The sequence below is a fragment of the Microcaecilia unicolor genome, chromosome 1, assembly GCF_901765095.1.
Source record: "Microcaecilia unicolor chromosome 1, aMicUni1.1, whole genome shotgun sequence".
NCBI classification, from domain to species: Eukaryota; Metazoa; Chordata; class Amphibia; order Gymnophiona; family Siphonopidae; genus Microcaecilia; species Microcaecilia unicolor.
The window spans coordinates 3,833,394-3,857,301 of NC_044031.1; the positions used below are offsets into that span (position 1 = coordinate 3,833,394).

At 45.2% G+C, this 23,908-nt stretch overlaps 2 protein-coding genes across 2 annotated transcripts in view; both read right to left on the reverse strand.

Moving 5' to 3' along the window:
- Positions 1–21,573, reverse strand: LOC115462018 (oocyte zinc finger protein XlCOF6-like). The gene is made up of 3 exons (XM_030192069.1): positions 21,551–21,573; positions 21,286–21,399; positions 1–2,645 (listed from the first exon to the last, which is right to left on the reverse strand). Exons 2-3 carry the CDS (start codon positions 21,314–21,316, stop codon positions 403–405), a joined length of 2,274 nt encoding a protein of 757 aa, XP_030047929.1. The 5' UTR covers positions 21,317–21,399; positions 21,551–21,573; the 3' UTR covers positions 1–402.
- LOC115460287 (zinc finger protein 316-like) overlaps positions 21,385–23,908 on the reverse strand; it is a 12,337-nt gene continuing 9,813 nt past the window's right edge. Inside the window, exons 4-6 of the mRNA XM_030190084.1 lie at positions 22,321–22,447; positions 21,642–21,664; positions 21,385–21,399 (exon numbers count right to left, since the gene is read on the reverse strand). Of these exons, the coding sequence (XP_030045944.1) occupies positions 21,385–21,399; positions 21,642–21,664; positions 22,321–22,447 (165 nt within the window). The remainder of the gene's footprint in view (positions 21,400–21,641; positions 21,665–22,320; positions 22,448–23,908) is intronic.

Genomic DNA, 23,908 nt, shown 5'->3' on the forward strand with positions numbered 1-23,908 from the left:
CAGGAAGGCGGTATATCAAGTCCCATTCCCTTTCCCTAAACTATGTGACAGGACTCCACAATCCTTCTGTTCAGTTCTTCATATTGTTTGTCCAGGTCATTGGCCTGCTCTGACCTTCCTCTCTGACAGTAACACCCTGTTTTTGAAACATTTATAATATCTTGACTATTTAAATGGTTTGTCTACTGCGATTTGTTGGAGGCCGAGTCAGATCACTCTACCCTCTGAAACATTACATTCTAAACATTTAAATGGTTTCTCTCCCATATGAGTCCTTTCGTGCTTATTCAATTGGGCCTTCTTATTAAAACATTTACATTTAAATGTTTTTTCTTCCATATGACTTTTTGTGAGCTTTCACCCTAGACCTTCCTACTGAAACATTTATCACATTTGGAACACTTATGGTTTCTCTCTCGTATGAGTCTTTTTGTGAAGTATCAGGTTAGCCTTGGTTCTGAAATATTTATCACATTCTGAACATTTAAATGGTTTCTCTCCTGTATGAATCATTTCATGACGTTTTACCTCGGCCTTGGTTTTGAAACATTTATCACATTCTGAACATTTAAATGGTTTCTCTCCAGTATGATTCATTTCATGCCATCCTAACTCAACCTTGGTTCTGAAACATTTATCACATTCTGAACATTTAAATGGTCTCTCTCCTGTATGAATCATTTTGTGGCAATCCAGGTTTACCTTTTTTCTGAAACACTTATCACAATCTGAGCACTGAAATGGTTTCTCTCCTGTATGAATCATTTCATGACGTTTTACCTCGGCCTTTGTTTTGAAACATTTATCACATTCTGAACAGTTAAATGGTTTCTCTCCAGTATGAATCATTTCGTGCTGTTCTAACTCAACCTTGGTTCTGAAACATTTATCACATTCTGAACAGTTAAATGGTTTCTCTCCTGTATGGGTCACTTTATGACGTTTTACATGAGTCTTGGTTCGGAAACACTTATCACATTCTGAACATTTAAATGGTTTCTCTCCTGTATGATTCATTTCATGCTGTTCTAACTCAACCTTAGTTCTGAAACATTTATCACATTCTGAACAGTTAAATGGTTTCTCTCCTGTATGAGTCATTTTATGACGATTTACATGAGCCTTTGTTCGGAAACACTTATCACATTCTGAACATTTAAATGGTTTCTCTTCGGTATGATTCATTTTGTGCCGTTCTAACTCAGCCTTGGTTCTGAAACATTTATCACATTCTGAACAGTTAAATGGTCTCTCTCCTGTATGAATCATTTTGTGCCATTCTAGGTTTACCTTAGTTCTAAAACACTTCTCACAATCTGAACACTGAAATGGTTTCTCTCCTGTATGAATCGTTTCATGACGTTTTACCTCAACCTTTGTTCTGAAAATTTTATCACATTGTGAACATTTAAATGATTTCTCTCTATGACTCACTTCATGAAGCTTCACCTCAGCCTTGGTTCTGAAACACTTATCACATTCTGAACATTTAAATGGTTTCTCTCCAGTATGACTCATTGAGTGCCGTTGTAGCTCGACCTTGGTTCTGAAACATTTATCACATTCCGAACAGGTACATGGTCTCACTCCCGTATGAATCATTTCATGCTGTTTCAAATACTTTTTGAAGCTAAAGCATTTATCACATTCTGAACAGTTAAATGGTCTATCTCCTGTATGAATCATTTTGTGGCATTCCAGGCTTGCCTTAGTTCTAAAACACTTATCACAATTTGAACATTTAAATGATTTCTCTCTATGAGTCAATTCATGAAGCTTCACCTCAGCCTTGGTTCTGAAACACTTATCACATTCTGAACATTTAAACGGTTTCTCTCCAGTATGAATCATTTTGTGCTGTTTCAGATGCTTTTTGAAGATAAAGCATTTATCACATTGTGAACAGTTAAATGGTCTCTCTCCCATATGAATCATTTTGTGGCATTCCAGCATTGCCTTGGTTCTGAAATACTTATCACAATCTGAACCATGAAATGGTTTCTCTCCTGTATGAATCATTTCATGCCGTTTTACCTCAACCTTTGTTTTGAAATATTTATCACATTCTGAACAGTTAAATTGTTTCTCTCCTGTATGTGTCCATTCATGAGGTTTCACCTGGGCCATAGTGCTGAAACATTTATCACATTCTGAACAGTTAAACGGTTTATGTTCCATGTGACTTGTTTTATGCAGTTGTAGGCTCCTTTTCACACTGGAACATTTATCACATTCACAACGTTTACATGGTTTTTCACAGTTTCCACAGTATCCTGATGGGTCAGTTTTGTGCATACCTTGACAGTCATGAACTTCAGTCCTAAGCCCACTTATGTGGTGCTCAATAAAATTGGAGTCAGTAGTAAAGGTTTCCCAAACATCAGCACTTTTAAAATCTCTCTCACCATTGAGTCTTCCAGGTTGTACAAATCTTGGGAAAAAGCTACAGTTTCTCTTTTGTCTCTCTAATCTTTCTTCTTTCTCTGCTGCTGCTTTCTCACTGGTTGCTATTATGCCACCGATACCTGCTTCACAGTCTGCTGAAGGATATGTGCTGTCTCTGGAGGAGTCTTCGTGTTTCCATTCCTCTTTCTGCTGCTCATCACACATTCTCACTCTTTCACTCTCATTCCCAAATCCATCATCTGTTGGATAAAATAGAAGAGTACAATCATTCATTTTACAGCTACGGAAAAGGATATACTTAAGGTCGGCAAGAGCGAGGAGAATGTACTCCTACCCCAGAAAATCCACTGGAGCACCTGGGCTAGAGGTAGAACCGGGGGGGGGGGGGGGGGGGGGGGGGGGGTAGAGAAAGGATGGAACATTGTGAGGAGAGCTGGGGCGGGGGGGGGTTTGAAATTTAAAAAAAAACAAAGTTATGTGGGTGCCAGCCCGATATTCAGTAGTTCATGTCCTAAGTGAGCCAGCCGGCACCCGCATAACCCTGGGCTCCTCCTATATGCCTCCCCCTTATTTTGTGAGTGATCACAGGCAATATTCAGGGTACCGGTACTACCTGCTTTAATGCCACTGAGCATTGGGGGTTAGGCAGCCCCAGGGGATTCTTGAGAATATGGCCTAGTAAATATGAAGGGTACAGATTTACAGGCGTGAAGATATTACATACATTTCTCTTACTGTGGATTAAACAAAACACAAAAACATTCCCCTGCACTACTCAGACCAAAGCAATTAAATTACCTCAGAAGAAACCTCCCCCTTTCCCTGAGAGGAACTCGCCACCACCCTCCCTGGCTGGAACGGCCTGGGTGCGGACCGACGGCAACCACTGAGTCCAACGCTCGCAGAGGACACAGAAATGACCCGATCTTACCAACCAAAGCCAAAATCAAAGCAGTAGCAGGGGTAATTCGCAGCTGCACCCCACGACCACGGATGACCACCCAACCCGGTACCTGACTCTGAACACAGCGCCATTGGTGACTAGGCATCGCCACGAGGACAACACTGAGCCCATTCACGTGGCTTCGAGAACTGCCCCGACCACACACCAGATGCGCCCATCCGACAAGGCAGGGAGAGTACGTAAAGCCCGAACCTCCGACACCGGTGTCGACCGAGAACTTGGCGAGACGCAGCACTCCAGCGAGCCAGACCTAGCCACGTTGCCAACGACACATCCGACCACCCACCACAGTCTCAGCCACCCACTTCCTCGACTTCAGTAAGGGGAGTTGCGATCCGAAACGATCTAGCCAAAGAAACACCAAGTACAACTTAAAGGGTACTACCTATCTTCAGAGCAAATTACCACAAATCAATTCCTTCGTTCTGATGCATGCTTGTATTGAAATAACTCTCTGTATCACTTTGCCTAAACACTAAATCAGTAAGTTTTCCTCATATGCTTTTACTTATCCTTCTGCACCGCTCTGCGATGTAAGACTGCAGCCAGTTTAAACTGTCCACGTGGACTTTCTGCTTGTATTGATATAACTCCCTGAGGACTGGCGTGATCTTTGCCTACACGGGGGGGGGGGGGGGGGGCCCTAACAGCCCATACGTTGCAGCTTATACCAGCCCTGCTGCCCCAGCCTACTCCTGCCCATCTGCTCCATATTGTTCCAGTCCGCCTGATCCAAACAAGGCACCCGCAAACACCGCAGCCACTGCTCATGGGCCCCCAGTACAAATTCTTTTCCTTGCCCTGTCCCTTCCTAATCTTTTCCCCCTCTCCCTACCACTGCCTACATCAGGAACTCACTGCCCACCCAGGTCCCCTCCCATCCTGCTCACTACTTCAATACCCCACCCACCCCTCACCACCTCACCATCTCTCCTATCTCCCTCTTTCTTCCTAGCTCTCAACCTTCAACACTTCCTTCCTGCCATTAACCCATCCCCTTTCCTCCTATACGCATCCCGACTTCGTCGCCTTCGCCACCCTACCACCACCACCCTCCTCCGCACTCTCTTGCTCCTCCTCCTGCTATCCGCGGGAGACATCAATCCCAATCCAGGTCCCCAAACCTGTCCCTGCCCTATCCATGCAAATGATCCCGGGATGTCTCCAATCTCATCTCTATTCCCCTCCTCCCCCCTCTTCCCTCCCCTTCTCGTGTGCCCTGTGGAATGCCCGCTCTGTCTGCAACAAACTTCCCTTCACCCATGATCTCTTCATCTCCTGTTCCCTTCAACTGCTCACCCTAACTGAAACTTGGCTCACTCCTGACGACTCTGCATCAATCGCGGCCCTTTGCCATGGAGGTTATTTCTTCTTCCACACTCCCCGCCCAGCTGGCCGTGGAGGAGGCGTCGGGTTTCTACTCTTGCCCTCTTGTAGTTTTCAACCCCTAATCCTACTGCAGTCTCACTGCTTCTCATCCTTTGAAGTTCACTCCATCCGTCTTTTCTACCCACTGCCACTCAGAGTTGCAGTCATTTACCGCCCCCCTGACAAGTCCCTCCCTTCCTTCCTTACTGACTTCGATGCCTGGCTCTCGGTCTTTCTTGAACCCTCATCTTCATGCCTCATTCTTGGAGACTTTAACAGACATGCTGACGACCCATCCAATTCTTATGCTTCTCAGTTCCTCACTCTGACATCCTCCTTCAACCTCCAAGTGAGCTCCACCGCCCCTACTCACCATTCTGGCCATTGTCTTGACCTCGTCCTCTCCTCTTCCTGCTCACCCTCCGATTTCTGCACTTCTGCTCTTCCTCTCTCAGATCACCTTCACACTTCATCACCCCCCCTCAGTCCCGCCCATTACTAACCACCACTTCCAGAAATCTCCAGGCTGTTGATCCTCTCACCCTTTCCTCCCAAATCTCCAATCTCCTCCCATCCATCATGTCCTCCGAATCTGTCGACAAGACTGTCTCTACTTACAATGCCACTCTCTCCTCTGCTCTGGATACCCTTGGACCATCCATCTCCCGTCCCACAAGATGTACTAATCCCCAGCCCTGGCTGACCCCTTGCATCCGTTACCTTCACTCCTGCGCCCGATCTGCTGAACGCCTCTGGAGGAAATCTCGCACCCTTAGTGACTTCTGTCATTTCAAATTCATGCTATCCTCCTTCCAGTCCTCCCTGTTCCTTGCCAAACAGGAATATTACACCCAACTGACTAATTCTCTCAGCTCCAACCCTCGTCGTCTCTTCACCACCCTTAACACCCTCCTCAAAGTGCCCTCTGCTCCCACCACCCCCCCCCCCCCCCCCCCCCTCATCTCTCCTCAATCAGTAGCTGACTACTACCGCATCAAGGTGCAAAAGATCAACCTCGAATTCGCTACCAAGCCACCTGCTCCTCCTCAACCTTCAACCCACTCCCTCAACCAACCAACCCAAGCCTCCTTCTCTTTTTCTGATATCACCGAAGAGGAAACAGCCCAACTTCTCTCCTCCTCGAAATGCACCACCTGTTCCTCTGATCCCATCCCCACCAACCTACTAAACTCCATCTCTCCTACTGTCACCCCCCTCCCCCCATCTGCCACATCCTCAACCTCTCTCTCTCCACTGCAACTGTCCCTGACTCCTTCAAACATGCTGTTGTCACACCACTCCTCAAAAAACCTTCACTTGACCCTACCTGTCCTTCCAACTACCGCCCCATCTCCCTCCTACCCTTCGTCTCCAAGATACTTGAACGTGCCATTCACAGTCGCTGCCTTGATTTTCTCTCCTCTCATGCCATCCTCGACCCGCTTCAATTCGGTTTTCGCCCTCTAAACTCAACAGAAACGGCACTCACTAAAGTCTGTAATAACCTGTTCCTTGCCAAATCCAAGGGTCACTACTCCATCCTCATCCTTCTTGACCTATCCGCCGCTTTTGATACTGTTAATCATAATTTACTTCTTGATACACTATCCTCATTTGGGTTCCAGGGCTCTGTCCTCTCCTGGTTCTCCTCCTATCTCTCCCACTGTACCTTCAAAGTACACTCTCATGGATCTTCCTCCACCCTCATCCCGCTCTCTGCTGGGGTTCCTCAAGAATCAGTCCTTGGACCCCTTCTTTTCTCAATCTACACCTCCTCCCTGGGCTCACTGATCTCATCTCATGGTTTCCAATATCATCTTTATGCCGACGACACTCAGCTTTATCTCTCCACACCAGACATCACTGTGGAAACCCAGGCCAAAGTATCGGCCTGCTTATCCAACATTGCTGCCTAGATGTCCAACTGCCACCTGAAACTAAATATGGCCAAGACTGAGCTCATTGTTTTTCCACCCAAACCCACCTCTCCTCTCCCTCCACTCTCTATCTCAGTCGATGGCACCCTCATCCTCCCCATCTCATCTGCCCGCAACCTTGGAGTCATCTTCGACTCCTCCCTCTCCTTCTCTGCCCATATCCAGCAGACAGCCAAGACCTGTCGCTTCTTCCTCTACAACATCAGCAAAATTCGCCCTTTCCTCTCCGAGCACACCACCCGAACTCTCATCCACGCTCTCATTACCTCTCGCCTTGACTACTGCAACCTACTCCTCAATGGCCTCCCACTTAACCATCTATCCCCCCTTCAATCCATTCAGAACTCAGATGCGCGTCTCATCTTCCGCCTGGACCGATATACTCATATCACTCCTCTCCTCAAATCACTTCACTGGCTTCCGATCAGGTACCGCTTACAATTCAAGCTTCTCCTACTAACTTACAAATGCTCTCAATCTGCAGCCCCTCACTACTTCTCTACCCTCATCTCCCCTTACGCCCCTACCCATAACCTCCGATCACAGGGCAAATCCCTCCTCTCTGTACCCTTCTCCACCACCGCCAACTCCAGGCTCCACCCTTTCTGCCTCACCTCACCCTATGCCTGGAATAAACTCCCCGAGTCCATTCGCCAAGCACCCTCCCTATCCATCTTCAAATCCTTACTCAAAACCCACCTCTTCAATGTCGCTTTTGGTACCTAACCATTGTACCTTTTCCCAGGTAATCTAGACTGTTCCAATTTAATTGTCTGCTCTCCTTGTCCTTTAGATTGTAAGCTCCTTTGAGCAGGGACTGTCCTTCTTTGTTTTTGTACAGCGCTGCGTAACCCTAGTAGCGCTCTAGAAATGTCAAATAGTAGTAGTAGTACAGTATAATTTATGTCCACGACTAGGTTTGATCAAAGAGGGAAACAGCTAGAGAGAAGGAAGCAGGTGGCCATTGTTTCCATCAGCGCTATATTATGGCTGGAGGGTTATGGAGGGAACAGGGCAGGTGAAGTGACCTGGGTGCCTTAAGGTGAGAGAGAAAAGATGGAACAGTAAAACCAACTAGTTCCTCAGAACCATGACCCCTTACCTTCTATAAGTGCGATAAGAAGTTCTAACAAGAATGGGCCCAATTGGGTCCCAGAAAATGCATCTTTTATGTGCCTTCTCAATCAAAAATAAAATTACATTTTACAGAAAATGAGGGAGAGAAGAGACATTGCATGGGACAGAAAGAGAGAGAAAGAGACAGAAGAGGCTGGATGGCAAGGGGTATAGAGAGAGAGAAGAAGCAGCTTTACTGCAGGGGGCAGAGAGAGAGACAGAGAGTGAGAGAAGAGGCTGCATTGCAACGGGCACAGGGAGATTGAGACGAGGCTAGGGTGGAAGTGCAGAGGAAAGAAGGGGAGAAATGGGACGGGGGAGGAATGGGGACACAGAAGGCAGATATTGAACATGGGAATAGGGACAGAGACACAGAGGAAATGATGGTGGAAAAAAAAGTCAAATAGACAAGAGATCCTGGAAAGCAGAAAATGGATGAAACTGGTGTGGGGGGAGGAAGGAAGGAAGGAGCAGAAGATGGATGGGGTGGGGAGGAGCAGGAGGCAGATGGGGCTAGGGGTTGTGGGAGAGGGGGAGGGGGTTGGAACAGGAGATAGGGCTAGGGGGTGTGGGTGTGGAAGGGAACAGAGCAGAAGATGGATGGGGTGGGGAGGAGCAGGAGTTAGATGGGGCTAGGGGTAGAGGGGAAGGGAATGAAGTAGAAGATGGGACTGGGGTGGGGAAGGAGCAGTAGGTGGATGGGGCTAGAGGGTGTAGGTAGAGGGGAGGGGAACAGAGTAAAAGTGATGGGCAGACTCTTCAGGTGGCCGCAGGGTAACCCCAGGCAGGCGCTAGGTGTTTCAAGATACAGACGTACTGGTTTTGGTAAAATGGGGGAATATCTGAAGAAGGAGCTGACGGCATGGGTATAAATTCAAGTGGAAGTGCAGTGGTCCAAAGTGAAAACTGCTATAAATATGACAACTGACCTTTACACAAGGAAAGTAAACAAAAACAAGAGAAAGAGGAAGCCTATGTGGTTCTCCAAACAAGTAGCTGAGTCTGCCCAGCACTATCCCTGCCTCCCAACCACCAGTCCCGCCTCCCACCACCGGTTCTGGCACAGACCGTATAAGTCTGCCCAGCACTATCCCCACCTCCCAACCACCAGCCCCGCCTCCCACCACCGGCTCTGGCACAGACCGTATAAGTCTGCCCAGCACTATCCCCGCCTCCCAACCACCAGCCCCGCCTCCCACCACCGGCTCTGCCACCCAATCTCGGCTAAGCTCTCTTCAGTGTTCACGGAAGAAAATTCTGGAGAAGGATCATAGTCAGTTGAGGAGGGAATATCTGAGAATGGAGTGGATCCTGCGCCGTTCATAGAAGAAAGCGTTTATAAACGGCTTGAAAACCTGAAAGTGGAAAAAGCTACGGAGCCGGATAGGATACATCCCAGTGAGGGAGTGTTTTCTGCCTTTATGTCACTCCCTCCCTCACAGCCCACTATAATTAACCCTGATCAGGTAGGATTTATTACTGGACGGCAACACCAGATGGTAGAACAGTACTTTCCATCTATGAAGGGTGAAACACAAAAGAGGTGTATAGACTCTTTGCTTTCGTATCAGACTGCTAAAATAGACAAGGAAATTTCTTCCTGGATAGTTCAGGCATCAAGCTCAAAATATGAACATATCAGGAAATGAACATATCAGTTTTAATTCATGATAATGTTATGCTGTAACTTCTGGTTTGTCTAGTCTCGTTTTGTATGTAACCCTCATAGAACTGCGAGGTATTGTGGACTATAAAAACAAAGTGTTATTGTCATGGAACGCCTAGCGCCTGCCTGGGGTTAACCTTGTGGCCACCTGGAGGGTCTGTCTCCAACATTGCTCAGGACTGCCTGCACCTGGACATGTGCTCTATACTAGCACCCTCCTCCCACCGACTGTGTCCTGCTTGCCTCTGAGCTAGTCTCCCGCTCTCAGATTATTTATTTTTATTTTTCTTACATTTGTACTCCGCGCTTTCCCACTCATAGCAGGTTCAATGTGGCTTACATATTATATACAGCTACTTATTTGTACCTGGGGCAATGGAGGGTTAAGTGACTTGCCCTCTGGTGATTTCTAGGACACTGGGGCCACACTCCAGGAGTCCCACAGTTTCTAGCAAGCAAACCCAAAAACATAAACCAGGATTCTTAGTCAGTCCAGGATGGCAGAACTAATAAACTATAGGTTTATTATCATGATAAAGAACAGTGAATGTTTGAAAAACCAGATGAAAAAGTACAGCAAGCAATAACAGATAACCACAAAAACAAGGCCAACAGTAAAACTATCTAACACTTATTACTACCTGGGTAGCACCTGGGGAGTTCAGGAACTTAACTGATCACAAGAATTGAACAGGATCTCAGGACAGAGACGTTCCTCCTCTGTACCCCCACACTGAGAATAAAGAAAAATCCAGTACCTCCTGGCTAGTTTGAAGTCCAGGGCTAATCAGAGCCCCAGGACATCAACTTTGAAAGTATCTGGCCAATGATTGCAGATTGCCTTTCCATAAGCTTAAACTGGAAAAGAGAAAGCATTTTTTTTCTGCTAAAGCTTTAAAACTCAAAACAAGAGCCATCTGCTGGCCAACTAGTAGAAAAACAACCTAACCTGGCCTCCTTCTCCTCCTTCCCTGAGATCACCGAGGAGGAAACTGCTCGCCTTCTTTCTTCCTCTAAGTGCACCACCTGTTCCTCTGATCCCATTCCCACCAATCTGCTTAACAACATCTCTCCTACAGTTATCCCCTCAATCTGTCATATCCTCAACCTCTCTCTCTCTCCACTGCTACTGTCCCTGACACCTTCAAGCACGCTGTAGTCACACCACTTCTCAAAAAACCTTCACTTGACCCCACCTGTCCCTCCAACTACCGCCCCATCTCTCTTCTACCCTTCCTCTCCAAATTACTCGAACGCGCTGTTCATAGCCGCTGCCTTGATTTCCTCTCCTCTCAGGCCGTCCTCGATCCGCTTCAATCCGGCTTTCGCCCACTACACTCGAAAGAAACAGCACTCTCTAAAGTCTGCAATGACCTGTTCCTTGCTAAATCCAAAGGTCACTATTCCATCCTCATCCTCCTCGACCTATCTGCCGCCTTTGACACCGTCAATCATAATTTACTTCTTGACACACTGTCCTCATTCAGGTTCCAGGGCCCCATCCTCTCCTGGTTCTCTTTGTATCTTTCCCAATGCACCTTCAGAGTATTTTCTAATGGCTCTTCTTCCACCCCCATCCCGCTCTCTGTTGGGGTTCCTCAAGGATCTGTCCTTGGACCACTTCTTTTCTCGATCTACACCTCTTCCCTGGGCTTGCTGATCTCATCACATGGTTTCCAGTACCATCTCTATGCTGATGACACCCAGCTTTATCTCTCCACTCCCGACATCACAGTCGAAACTCAGGCCAAAGTTTCGGCCTGCCTCTCTGACATCGCTGCCTGGATGTCCAACCGGCATCTGAAACTGAACATGGCAAAAACTGAACTCCTTGTCTTTCCACCCAAACCCTCTTCTCCTCTTCCCTCACTTTCCGTCTCTGTTGACAATGCCCTCATCCTCCCCGTCTCTTCAGCCCGCAATCTCGGAGTCATCTTTGACTCCTCCCTCTCCTTCTCTACCCATATCCAGCAGACAGCTAAGACCTGTCGCTTCTTCCTCTATAATATTAGCAAAATGCGCCCATTCCTCTCTGAACAGACCACCCGAACCCTCGTCCACTCGCTCGTTACCTCTCGTCTTGACTATTGCAACCTTCTTCTCGCTGGCCTCCCGCTTAGCCACCTATCCCTCCTTCAATCTGTCCAAAATTCTGCCGCACGGCTTATCTACCGTGTGAACCGATACTCTCATATCACCCCTCTCCTCAAGTCGCTTCACTGGCTCCCGATCCGCTACCGTATACAGTTCAAGCTTCTCCTATTGACCTTCAGGTGCACTCAATCTGCAGCCCCCCATTACCTCTCTACCCTCCTCTCCCCGTATGTTCCCACCCTTAACCTTCGCTCTCAGGACAAATCACTCTTATCTGTACCCTTCTCCACCACCGCTAACTCCAGACTCCGCCCCTTCTGCCTCGCATCACCTTATGCCTGGAACAGACTTCCAGAGCCTATACGTCATGCGCCCTCCCTCCCCATTTTCGTCCTTACTCAAAGCCCATCTATTCTCCCTTGCTTTTGGCGCCTAACCACCCTCCCCATTCATGTTACCTACACTGACTACATAGTTTGTAACCTTTAGATTGTAAGCTCTTTCGAGCAGGGACTGTCTTTCCCCATGTTAAACTTGTACAGTGCTGCGTAACCCTGGCAGCGCTATAGAAATGCTAAGTAGTAGTAGTAGTAAAAACATTTCATGAAATAATAGTTTTCAGGCTTAGAAATCCAGTGTTTCATCACAGTTATGTTATCTTTTGGAAGGCACATCAAGAGTGGATACCTATGATAGCAGTAGCAGTGTCGCCCCTGTTGCTTACCTTGGTGGTAGAACCTCTGGCACAAAAGTTTAGGGGAATTAAAGGACTTATAATAGGAGATAAGGATCATAGAGTCTCCTTGTTTGCAGATGATCTTTTGATATTGACTCAAGGTACAGAAAAAGCCCAAATGGCAGAATATGGAAGCTTGTTGGGATTCAGAGCTAACCCCACTAAGACAGAGATTTTGAATATATCCCTTCCAAAAGGGGAGGAGACGAATCTTAGGAAATGTTTTCCCTTTCAATGGGTTTAGTATTTCGGTATCAAACTTGGGGAAGACTAGGAGACATCTGTAGTTGGTACCGAGATTTAGAGAGGTGGGATTAATTAATACTGTCCAGGATAGGAAGGATGGAGGCAGTGAAAATGATGGTTCTCCTTAAATTTTTATATTTATTCCAAGTTCTCCCTGCTGAACTACCTCATAGAAAGATATTTTGCTTTATATAGGGAAGGAAGAGATCCAGAGTAGCCCGGGAGGCTGTGTTCCAGTCTAAAGGGAATGGGGGGATGGGTATACCCAATCTGGAAAAATACTACCAAGATGCACAACCTAAGGCAGTGTTAGAGTAGCAGTTACCCCCAACCCAACCCAAACAATGGGTGCTAGCAGAACAAGAGGCTAGTACGTTTCAGTTGAAGTTTCTCTCCTGGGCAGCTAGCATGCTCAAAAACACTCAAGAGGTCCAAAACCCGTTTATGAGGGCCACTAAGAATAAGACATGGGACATACGGATAAGTTTGTACCTGAGCTAGGCAATAGCTTGTTTCAAAGATGGAAAGACATGGTCTTCTCTATTTTGGTCAATTTATAGGAGATGACCAAATTCTACATTTTGGAACGTTACAAGTTCATTATCAACTGGTAGCTAGAGATGTTATTTCCTTACCTTCAAGATAAACATTTCATTCAGGTAGAACAACAAATAGCAGGGGGTGGAGGCCTTAAGTCAGCTTTTGAAACTTTAGTGGGTGGACAAGTTGGTAGGGGTTATATATCTTTTGTTTATGGGATCCTCAACACCTTAGATAAATGGAAGGCTACCTACAGGGGGGCATGGGAGAGGGATCAAGAGAGTTTTCTGACGAGGAATGGGAAAATGTCTCAATGCGATCTCATAAATTGTCACATGCACCTCAGATTATTGAGACCAGTCTTAAGGTACTGGTGAGATGGCATTACTCTCCATCTAGACTGCAAGCCATTATGAGGAAAGGGGATGGTTTATGTTGGAGAGGGTGTAGCCGGAGGGGGACGTCTGGTGGGAATGTCCTAAGGTCCAGAAATTATGGAGGTATCTGCATATGGGCAACAGTTACTTGAGACTCGTATAGCGTGTACTACGGAAAATGCCCTACTAAGTGGGAGAGTGGAAGGGATAACAGGAGCTATGGATAAATTAATGCTATTGGTTTTTACAGCAACCCGGCCGCTGATTGCCTCACATTGGCATACACGGGCCATGCCAAACCAAGCTGTATATTATATGCAAACGATATAGACTGACTACCTTAAAATCTAATAAATGCAAATATCAAGAAATGTGAGGCGATTTCTCCAATTGGAAGGACAATCTGAGTTTTGGGGAGGGGAGTGAGGGGAAGGGGAGAGGTAAGAGATGATGGGGAGGGTCTACTTTTAGTTTTTCATTATTTGAGGTGGCAGTTTGTTGTGTAACACAATGTACACTTGTTCTTAATTTTTTCTGTTGAGAGATGCTGTCAGTTACTTTGCTAGAAAATTAATAAACATAAAGTTAGAAATGGCAGTTGCGACTTCCCATGGCAGCCAGCAGGAGGTTGTGGCCGCCATTTTGGAATTGGGAATGGCATGAGTAGGATGCCATTTTGGAATTGGGAATGGCATGAGCAGGGTGCCATTTTGGAATTGGGAATGGCATCATTACGATAAACTGCATTATGTACTGTGATTTGCATTAACCTATCAGAAACACAAAATGTCCATGACTAAGTCAAACTGTACCATGAACATCAGTCACGTTCCTCCACAACAGTGCAACCCTCCATCTCCGGAAGCAGAGACAAGCCCGGGCAAGCCCAGAAGAGGAGAGAGGGAGCTGCAGATTGAATCCCCTGGAGGGGGAAGGGAGAGAGAGAGCCCTTGTGTACAAAGGTTCAATGGCAAAAAATGGCCGACAAGTAAGGAGCTCCGGAACAAGCAAGCTCCGAGAGCCCGAGGAGGAGGGCTTGCCTGAGCCATCCAGGACCCACCAGAACTGAACCAGAGTGAACCGGAGCTAGAGGTGAGCCGACTGGAGAAACATCAACAGACCGGGAGGATCGAGAGAGCGATCTGCCTCGTGGCTGCGGTGGGTCCAGACCACGAGTGGCTTGTTCGGGTCAGGCCACCCTGGTCCAAGTCGAAGTGCTGAACCCGACTGGCAAGGAATCGGTGGACGAGATTGACCGACCTTACCAGCCAACGACCTCGCAGAAGACCGCTGCGAGTCTGACCACTCGGATCCACATCAGAGGGCTGGAAAGGGGCCCTCGGAGATCGCGCGCACCCGGAAGGGGCGCGACGTGAAGAGATGCCGAATCGAACCAAAGTGGAGGGAGCATTGCATGGTCGGCCACACGGGATCGCGGGCCCGAGACAGACGGGAACTGATGGTGGACCGCCCAGACGCGGCGGTCCATTACGGGAGTACTCGAGATAAGTGCCCGGGGAGTTGTGTTGCCATCGAGCTACTTGCGACCTGCTGCTTGCGTGCAGTCAGGATGCATACCATTCTATTCCCTCACCTTGGGAGCTCTGTGATGAGGGATACGCGGAGACCCGAAGAAGACTACTGATGCTAGGCTACCGATGAAGATTGCTGCAGATGAGACCCTGCTTGGGCACTGCTCCAGCGACCCAGAACACACTGCACTTTGTCTGTTCTGTCTACTTGCCTGTTTGGTATGCTTGCTCTACCTAGACTGCTGCTGCTGCTGAAGATTGCTGTCGAAGAGACCCTACTCGGGCACAGCCCCAGCGACCTAGAGCACACTGCAGTCTGTCTGTTATGTCTATTTACCTGTTTGCATGCTTGATCTGCCTGAATGCCATGTAGGATCACAGTGATAGGTGAAGTCCATTTTCTTACTTATCTAATCTCTGACCAGTATCGCCACTCTGCTCTCTAATTATAGGACACTGCTTTATTTTGTGGGGCACTACTGCAGCGACCCAGAGCACACCTGCAATTGATTTATCCTTATCTATATGACGTCTAGCATCCTTGCTCTGCCTGATCTAATCATTACTATATGTCCATTGCATGCCCATGCTGTACTAATTAGTGTTGCAGCAAAACAAGAACTAGCTTGATCTGCCTGAGGACATTGATCACAATACAAAAGACTCTGTTTGTTTAATCGCTAGATCTGCTTGCTACTCTGCCTGAGTGCAAAGTAAGCTCATATTGTTAGTCACAGTTCTATCTTTACATGTCTCAATTGCACTGCTTTAGCGTCTACTTATAATTGTTTCTAAATGTATTGCTTTTAATGCTTGATTATAACTGTCTCTAAGTGCACTGCATTATAAATATGAATAACAACAAACTACTGAAAATAATCTACCTCATTCCCATAATCTACCACGCATGGACCACCCCCAACATCAACAACAACCCAACCACAACTCACCAACTCTATGTACAACCTAACAACAACTCACCAGACCAAAAACACAATAACCAACCGAAAGGAAAACCCCCCACATACGAACACCACCAACAGAAAGAGAAAAAAAGAAAAACCAATAATGACAAATTCAACCGCAGAGAAAACAGACAATTATTAAAGATAAAAACATCTAACCTCCCTATAGAACCATACCGCTCAATCCGAATAACATAGTAACATAGTAGATGACGGCAGAAAAAGACCTGCACGGTCCATCCAGTCTGCCCAACAAGATAACTCATATGTAATACTTTTTGTGTATACCCTACTTTGAGTTGTATCTGTGCTCTTCAGGGCACAGACCATATAAGTCTGCCCAGCACTATCCCCGCCTCCCAACCACCGGCTCTAGCACAGACCGTATAAGTCTGCCCAGCACTATCCTCGCCTCCCAACCACCGGCTCTGGCACAGACCGTACAAGTCTGCCCAGCACTATCCCCGCCTCCCAACCACCAGTCCCGCTTCCCACCACCGGCTCTGGCACAGACCGTATAAGTCTGCCCAGCACTATCCTCACCTCCCAACCACCGGCTCTGGCACAGACCGCATAAGTCTGCCCAGCACTATCCCTGCCTCCCAACCACCAGCCCCGCCTCCCGATCTTGACTAAGCTCCTGAGGATCCATTCCTTCTGCACAGGATTCCTTTATGCTTATCCCACACATGTTTGAATTCTGTTACCGTTTTCATTTCCACCACCTCCCGCGAGAGGGCATTCCAAGCATCCACCACTCTCTCCGTGAAAAAATACTGACATTTTTCTTGAGTCTGCCCCCCTTCAATCTCATTTCATGTCCTCTCGTTCTACTGCCTTCCCATCTCCGGAAAAGGTTCGTTTGCGGATTAATACCTTTCAAATATTTGAACGTCTGTATCATATCACCCCTGTTTCTCCTTTCCTCCAGAGTATACATATCTCTCCACTCTCATCTCTCCCTACATTCCTCCCCAGGAACTCCGTTCAGTGGGTAAATCTCTCTTATCTGCACCCTTCTCCTCCACCGCTAACTCCAGACTCCGTTCCTTTTATCTTACTGCACCATATGCCTGGAATAGACTTCCTGAGCCAGTATGTCAAGCACCATCTCTGGCCGTCTTCAAATCTAAGCTAAAAGCCCACCTTTTTGATGCTGCTTTTAACTCCTAACCCTTATTCACTTGTTCAAAACCCTTATTTTATCATCCTCACTTTAATATTCCCTTATCTTTTGTTTGTCCTGTTTGTCTGTCCTAATTAGATTGTAAGCTCTGTTGAGGCGGCACTACCGAATGCCTTAAAAACAACGCACGATCTGACAGCCTTCCAGAAGTTACTGAAGACTAACTTATTCAATAAGACTTATAAAAAGAATCCTTCATAAAAGACTTACCATCAAAACTGTACCAGAACTAGTCAACATTGAACTCTTTAATTTGGTTACTTTAATCACATTGTTATTATTGAACGTTATACTTTATCCTAGATCTCACCATAGGATACATCAACGCGAGATCAGCAGTAAGCAACTCAGTAGACATACTAGACTGGATCACCACAGATAATCTAGACCTTTTATTCATCACGGAAACATGGTTCCACAGCCCTACAGACCCCGCCATCATAGAGACATGCCCACCAGAATACAAAATAACCCACTGGACAAGAAATGGAAAAAGAGGTGGCGGAATAGCCATAATTTATAAATCCGAATTCACCATCACAACCACTGGCGAATCCACCTCACCACAACTCGAAATCGTCTCGACAAAAATCAATCATCCAAACCTACAAGGACACCTCAGTGCAATCCTATTCTACAGACCACCAGGAAAATGGAAAGACTCCCAAACGCAACTCATGGACTTTATCTCGAGTACATGTGTCTCTGCATCAAACATCCTCATAATAGGAGATATCAACCTACACCTCGAAGACGACACCTCAACAGGCACACAAGAATGCAAAGAATTCTTAAAACTTTGGGATTTACACACACCTAATACTCAGCCAACGCACGCCAAGGGACACACACTAGATATCATCACACACAAATTCGACTCAGACTCAACTCTCCAACTTACAGACACAAGATGGACACCCGCAGTATGGACAGACCACCACAAAGCACATGTCTCCCTCCACTGGCGAAAAATGCACAAAAACGCAATCAACAAACATGAACAAACAACATACACCACGAGAGGAAAAATAGACCCCACAACATTCTGGCAGCAGGTTTACCAAAATGAATGGTCAACAAATACAGACACCATCCAATTCCTCCAAGGATGGGACGACATATGCAAAACAACATTGGACACAATTGCCCCAATCCAAACCAGAACATCACGCAGGAAAAAATCAAATCCATGGTTCACCGAAGAGCTGAAAAAACTCAAAACACAAGTCAGAAAGCTATAACGCGCATAGAACAAAAAGAAAGATGAACACACACTAAATGACTGGAAATCACTTCGGAGGAAATACAAATATACCATAAAACAGACTAAAAGACTACACTACAAAACAATAATTGGACCAAACTATAAAGACACACACAAACTCTTCTACCTTGTAAACAAATTGCTAGACACCACACCAGTTACTAACAATAGCAAAGATACACCAGGGGTCGACGACCTTGCTAAATACTTCAAGGAAAAAATTATACAATTATGACTCAAAATACCCACCAGCCCTACTGAATACGCCACATTCCTAAACTGTCTAGACCCAGAAGACGGAATATACCCAGCAGACAGGATCTGGACCGAATTCGAACCACTGTCAGAGGACCTCATCTCTAAAACGCTCAAAAGATTCGCCAAATCCCATTGCAAACTAGATATCTGCCCAAACAACCTCATGAAATCAGCTCCTCAACAATTCATAATAGACCTAACGAACCACGTGAATCTCATGCTACAAAAAGGACTTTTCCCAAAAGAAAAAGGGAAAATTTTACTCACCCCAATACCCAAAGACACAAAGAAAAACGCAAGTGAAATAACAAATTACAGACCAGTAGCATCTATATCACTAATAACAAAAATAACCAAAGGGATGGTAACAAAACAACTCACAAATTATCTCAACAAGTTCTCAATACTGCATGATGCCCAATCAGGATTCCGGTCAAATCACAGCACAGAAACAGTACTAATCACCCTTATGAACAAATTCAAACAAATGATTGCTACAGGCACCAACATACTCCTCTTACAATTTGACATGTCAAGTGCCTTTGATATGGTTGACCACGGAATCCTATTACACATACTTGAATATTTTGGCATCGGAGGCAATGTCCTAAACTGGTTTAAGGGATTCCTAACCTTGCGCTCATACCAAGTCACATCAAATTCAATAACGTCTGCTGCATGGACACCGGAATGTGGAGTACCGCAGGGATCCCCCCTCTCACCAACTATCTTCAACCTAATGATGATCCCCTTGGCAAAACTATTATCAAATCATAACCTTCACCCTTACATATACGCAGATGATGTAACGATATATATTCCTTTCAAACAAGTCATTAACGAAATCTCCAACGAAATCAACCAAAGTCTACACATCATGAATACTTGGGCAGCTGCATTCCGACTGAAACTGAATGCAGAAAAAACTCAATGCCTCATACTCACCTCCCAATACAACACGAAAAAATTTACCGCTATCAGCACACCTAAACTACAACTGCCAATCTCCGAAACGTTAAAAATCCTTGGAGTCACTATCGACCGCCACCTAACACTTGAGACTCACGCAAACAACACAACCAAAAAGATGTTCTACTCCATGTGGAAACTGAAAAGAATAAGACCATTCTTTCCAAGATCTGTCTTCCGCAACCTAGTGCAATCACTCGTACTCAGTCATCTAGACTACTGTAACTCACTATACGCAGGCTGCAAAGAACAAATACTGAGGAAACTTCAAACAGCTCAGAATACAGCAGCCAGACTCATCTTCGGAAAACCAAAATACGAAAGTGCAAAACCCTTACGTGAGAAACTACACTGGCTCCCACTCAAGGAACGTATCACCTTTATGTTTCAACAATTTTTTATTGATGAGGTCACATGGTATACAATTCCATCTCAGTCAATATAAATCGTATAATAGAAAAGTCTAGTACATATTACTAAACCTGAAATGTCCATCATCAATGTTTTCCAAACTTTTCTCCCCTATCCCTTCCTTCTTGTCTACTCCTATATCTATAATGTGTACATGTATAATTACTGTACAATGCGTAACTATTAACAATAAACTTTTATATGAAATTCCAATATTTATAACTCGTGTTTTACTCAGTGTATTATCCCAACAGGATTTACTGGCGGGTCCTCTTAATGTGCTCCTTCAAAGGATTGTTCTCCTATCTAATAATACACATGTCCCTCTATTATGCATTGAACATTACCCTTCCCACTCCTATATGGAACGTATCACCTTTAAATTATGCACCTTAGTCCACAAAATAATCCACGGTGAAGCCCCTGCATACATGTCTGACTTAATAGTCCTGCCACCCAGAAACGCTAAAAGATCATCCCGAACTTTCCTCAATCTCCACTTTCCTAACTGCAAAGGCATAAAATACAAAGTACTGCACGCGTCAACCTTCTCTTATATGAGCACGCAACTCTGGAATACACTACCACGCAACCTGAAAACGATCTACGAACTAACGGACTTCCGCAAACGATTAAAGACTTATCTCTTCGAGAAAATTTACTGCAAGGATCAAAACATATGAAGTCCACACACACTAACAGAAATGCATCAACACACCCTCTTCTGAATTCTCCTACCCGTATCTTTACCACAATTAATACCCCACCCACTTATAAAATTGCTACACCCTAAGGTTGTCATGCTATTGTTATATTGCCCTATCTTTTCCCCATTGTAACATTCTACTGTTTATACATTCTAAATGTTGTTTTGACTTGACTTTGTCTTCCCACAACTCCTCATAATGTAACCCATAATCGTACTGTAACAAATTGTATTTCCATCATTCACAATGTATTGTAAGCCACACTGAGCCCGCAAATAGGTGGGAAAATGTGGGATACAAATGCAATAAAATAAAATAAATAAATAAATAAAATAAGACACTCTACGATGAAGGGTTTTGCAGACCTGATCCCACCCCTGGGATACCCACCTCTATCAGTGCCTCCTCCATCTCCACAGACAGTTTAATCTGTCCAGACAGAGGGAGGAGAAGAGGAGATGACAACCTTTTATCCCATCAGCGCTGAATTCCTGAATTGTCCCAGCTGACTTCAGTAAAGATGTGAAGGAATTTTATACTTACTTGTTACAGAAGGACGAATCTGTTCAGACATCTCTGATTCAGGATTTTCTACTGAGGGGACATCTTCCTCTTGCTTAATACTCAGTGACAACACAGATGTTACAACTGGAAGGTCTGTGATGAGAAAACACATTCACAAGGATTCACAATATCTGATAATACTATATTAGGAAACTGATTTTAAGTGTCCGAATGTTCGATGTGAATGACCCATCTCCTGTCATCTAAAAATGCAAAGCCCATTAAATCCAAAACATTTACTTACTGTTGGTGGAGTCATTTGGATTTTCTTTTCCCTCCCACTCAAATTGTTGAGTGAAATATTTCTCATCTTCCATTTTAATCTTGAATATAACATCAGGATTAAGAATTGAATAACCTGTTGATAAGAAGTAGGAAAATTACACTGAAATTGTATTTGTTGAATCCCTCGGGAGGTTCCCTCTGCTTCATATTTTGATGGAGCAGTGCGTGATTTGTGCATGGAGGTCTGTGTATAGGTATCTTGGGGTATGTGTATTTGTCTGACAAAGCTTGGAGAGAAGAGGCAGCAGTGGTCCGACACTTGATTAAGATTATATCATAGAGGTTTTTTGGTATAGAGAATTCTTTTCATTTCCCTCCTAGGTGGAGGAATTGCAGGAGTCAATCTTCTGGTTACCATTTAGAGGGGTTACATGTTGTACAGTATAGTTGACTTGTGTGCAACTGATATGTCATGACATTATGCAGAAGTCGCAGAGGAAATCTGATAGGTAAATCCTCTCTCTTTTCTTCTGTGCCAAAATATTTTGTATAGGAATGGGAGAGAGATTCCAGGTGGTGTTGTGTGAAGCCTCTAGTTTAAGGTCTACATTTTATGTTACAACAGAGAGCAGCATCTTTTGCAGATCCTGTAGCAGTGGAGTCTTTCACAGGCTCCTATTGAATATGGGATGGCATCAGAAGCCAAGATCTAAATTTCAGGTGCCCATGGTATCTAGTTCCTGTGATTTTTATGTGCTTGTTTGGTAGATGACAGAGAAACATATTTACCTCGTGAGATGAGGATGTCATGAATCTCCTTGATGACCTTCTTGTACAGCTCCTTCTGCCGTTCTCCCAGAAGGTCCCAGTCCACGTCCAAGAAATAAGCAGCAACATCCTTGAATGTGACCAAGGCCTAGAACAGCAAACAGGACACCCTACATCAAAGTGTCATTATTTCTTCATTTCATTTTATTAACTATACACCTATCAACATAATTCTAGATGGTTTACAACAAACATATGTAATAGTTCACATAAAAAGAAATAATAGAAACAGAAAATCATTCAAAATAAAATTGTTAAGCAGACGAAAACAGTGAAGGCTTGATTTTTTTTCCAACTGTTCCAGCTGTGTAACATAGTAACATAGTAGATGACGGCAGAAAAAGACCTGCATGGTCCATCCAGTCTGCCCAAGACAAACTCATATCTGTATACCTTACCTTGAATTTATACCTGTCCTTTTCAGGGCACAGACCATATAAGTCTGCCCAGCAGTATTTCCCACCTCCCAACCACCAGTCCCGTCTCCCATCACCGGCTCGTCTGCCCTCCACTATCCCCTATCATAGTGAAAACACACACTGTCTCATGGAAGTTATATAAACCACAGCGCTGCTAAGGGTGATTGAAAGGAGAGGCAGGCAGCAGCTGAACAGGTGGGGGAGAGACAAGCTGGTCGAATACTGTCTAAAGGCAGGAAAGTGGAGAGTGCTGGGATCAGCCCTGAGGAAAAGAGAGCAAGTGTAATTTATTTGCAGTTCAGTGAGAAACAAACATAACATAAAAGCATAAAATATACCAAATAATCTTAGGTACCCCTACTCTCTTAGCGTGGTTTTTTTATTTTGTTACATTTATACCCCTCACTTTCCCACTCATGGCAGGCTCAATGCGGCTTACATGGGGCAACGGAGGGTTTGAATAACTAAACAACTCACCAATACTAAGATGCAGACAGTGGTCCTCAGAAGCTTAGCTTAGCTACAATTGGGTGGCAGAGCAGGTGGGGGGAAGAGGGGTTGGTGGTTGGGAGGCGAGGATAGGGGAGGGCAGACTTATACGGTCTGTGCCCTGAGAAAGACAGGTACAAATCAAGGTAAGGTATACACATGAGTTTATCTTGGGCAGACTGGATGGACCATGCAGGTCTTTTTCTGCCGTCATCTACTATGTTACTATGGTCTAATAGCAAGATGGGTGCTATCCAGTCTTTTGAATTAAGGGGAAAGGGAAGGGAAATGGGACTTGATATACTGCCTTTCTGAGGTTTTTACAACTATATTCAAAGCGGTTTACATATATTCAGGTACTTATTTTGTACCAGGGGCAATGGAGGGTTAAGTGACTTGCCCAGAGTCACAAGGAGCTACAGTGGGAATCGAACTCAGTTCCCCAGGATCAAAGTCCACTGCACTAACCACTAGGCTACTCCATGTGTATGCTTATCTCCCAGTTGGTGAGAGATCATATGTGTGTACTCAGTGCAAAGAGCTCCTGGTTCTCAAAGACCGAGTCTGATTTGTCAAGGATAGAATACCAGATTTGGAAGCACTGAAGCAGACAGAGAGTTATATAGAGGAGCCCAACGGGG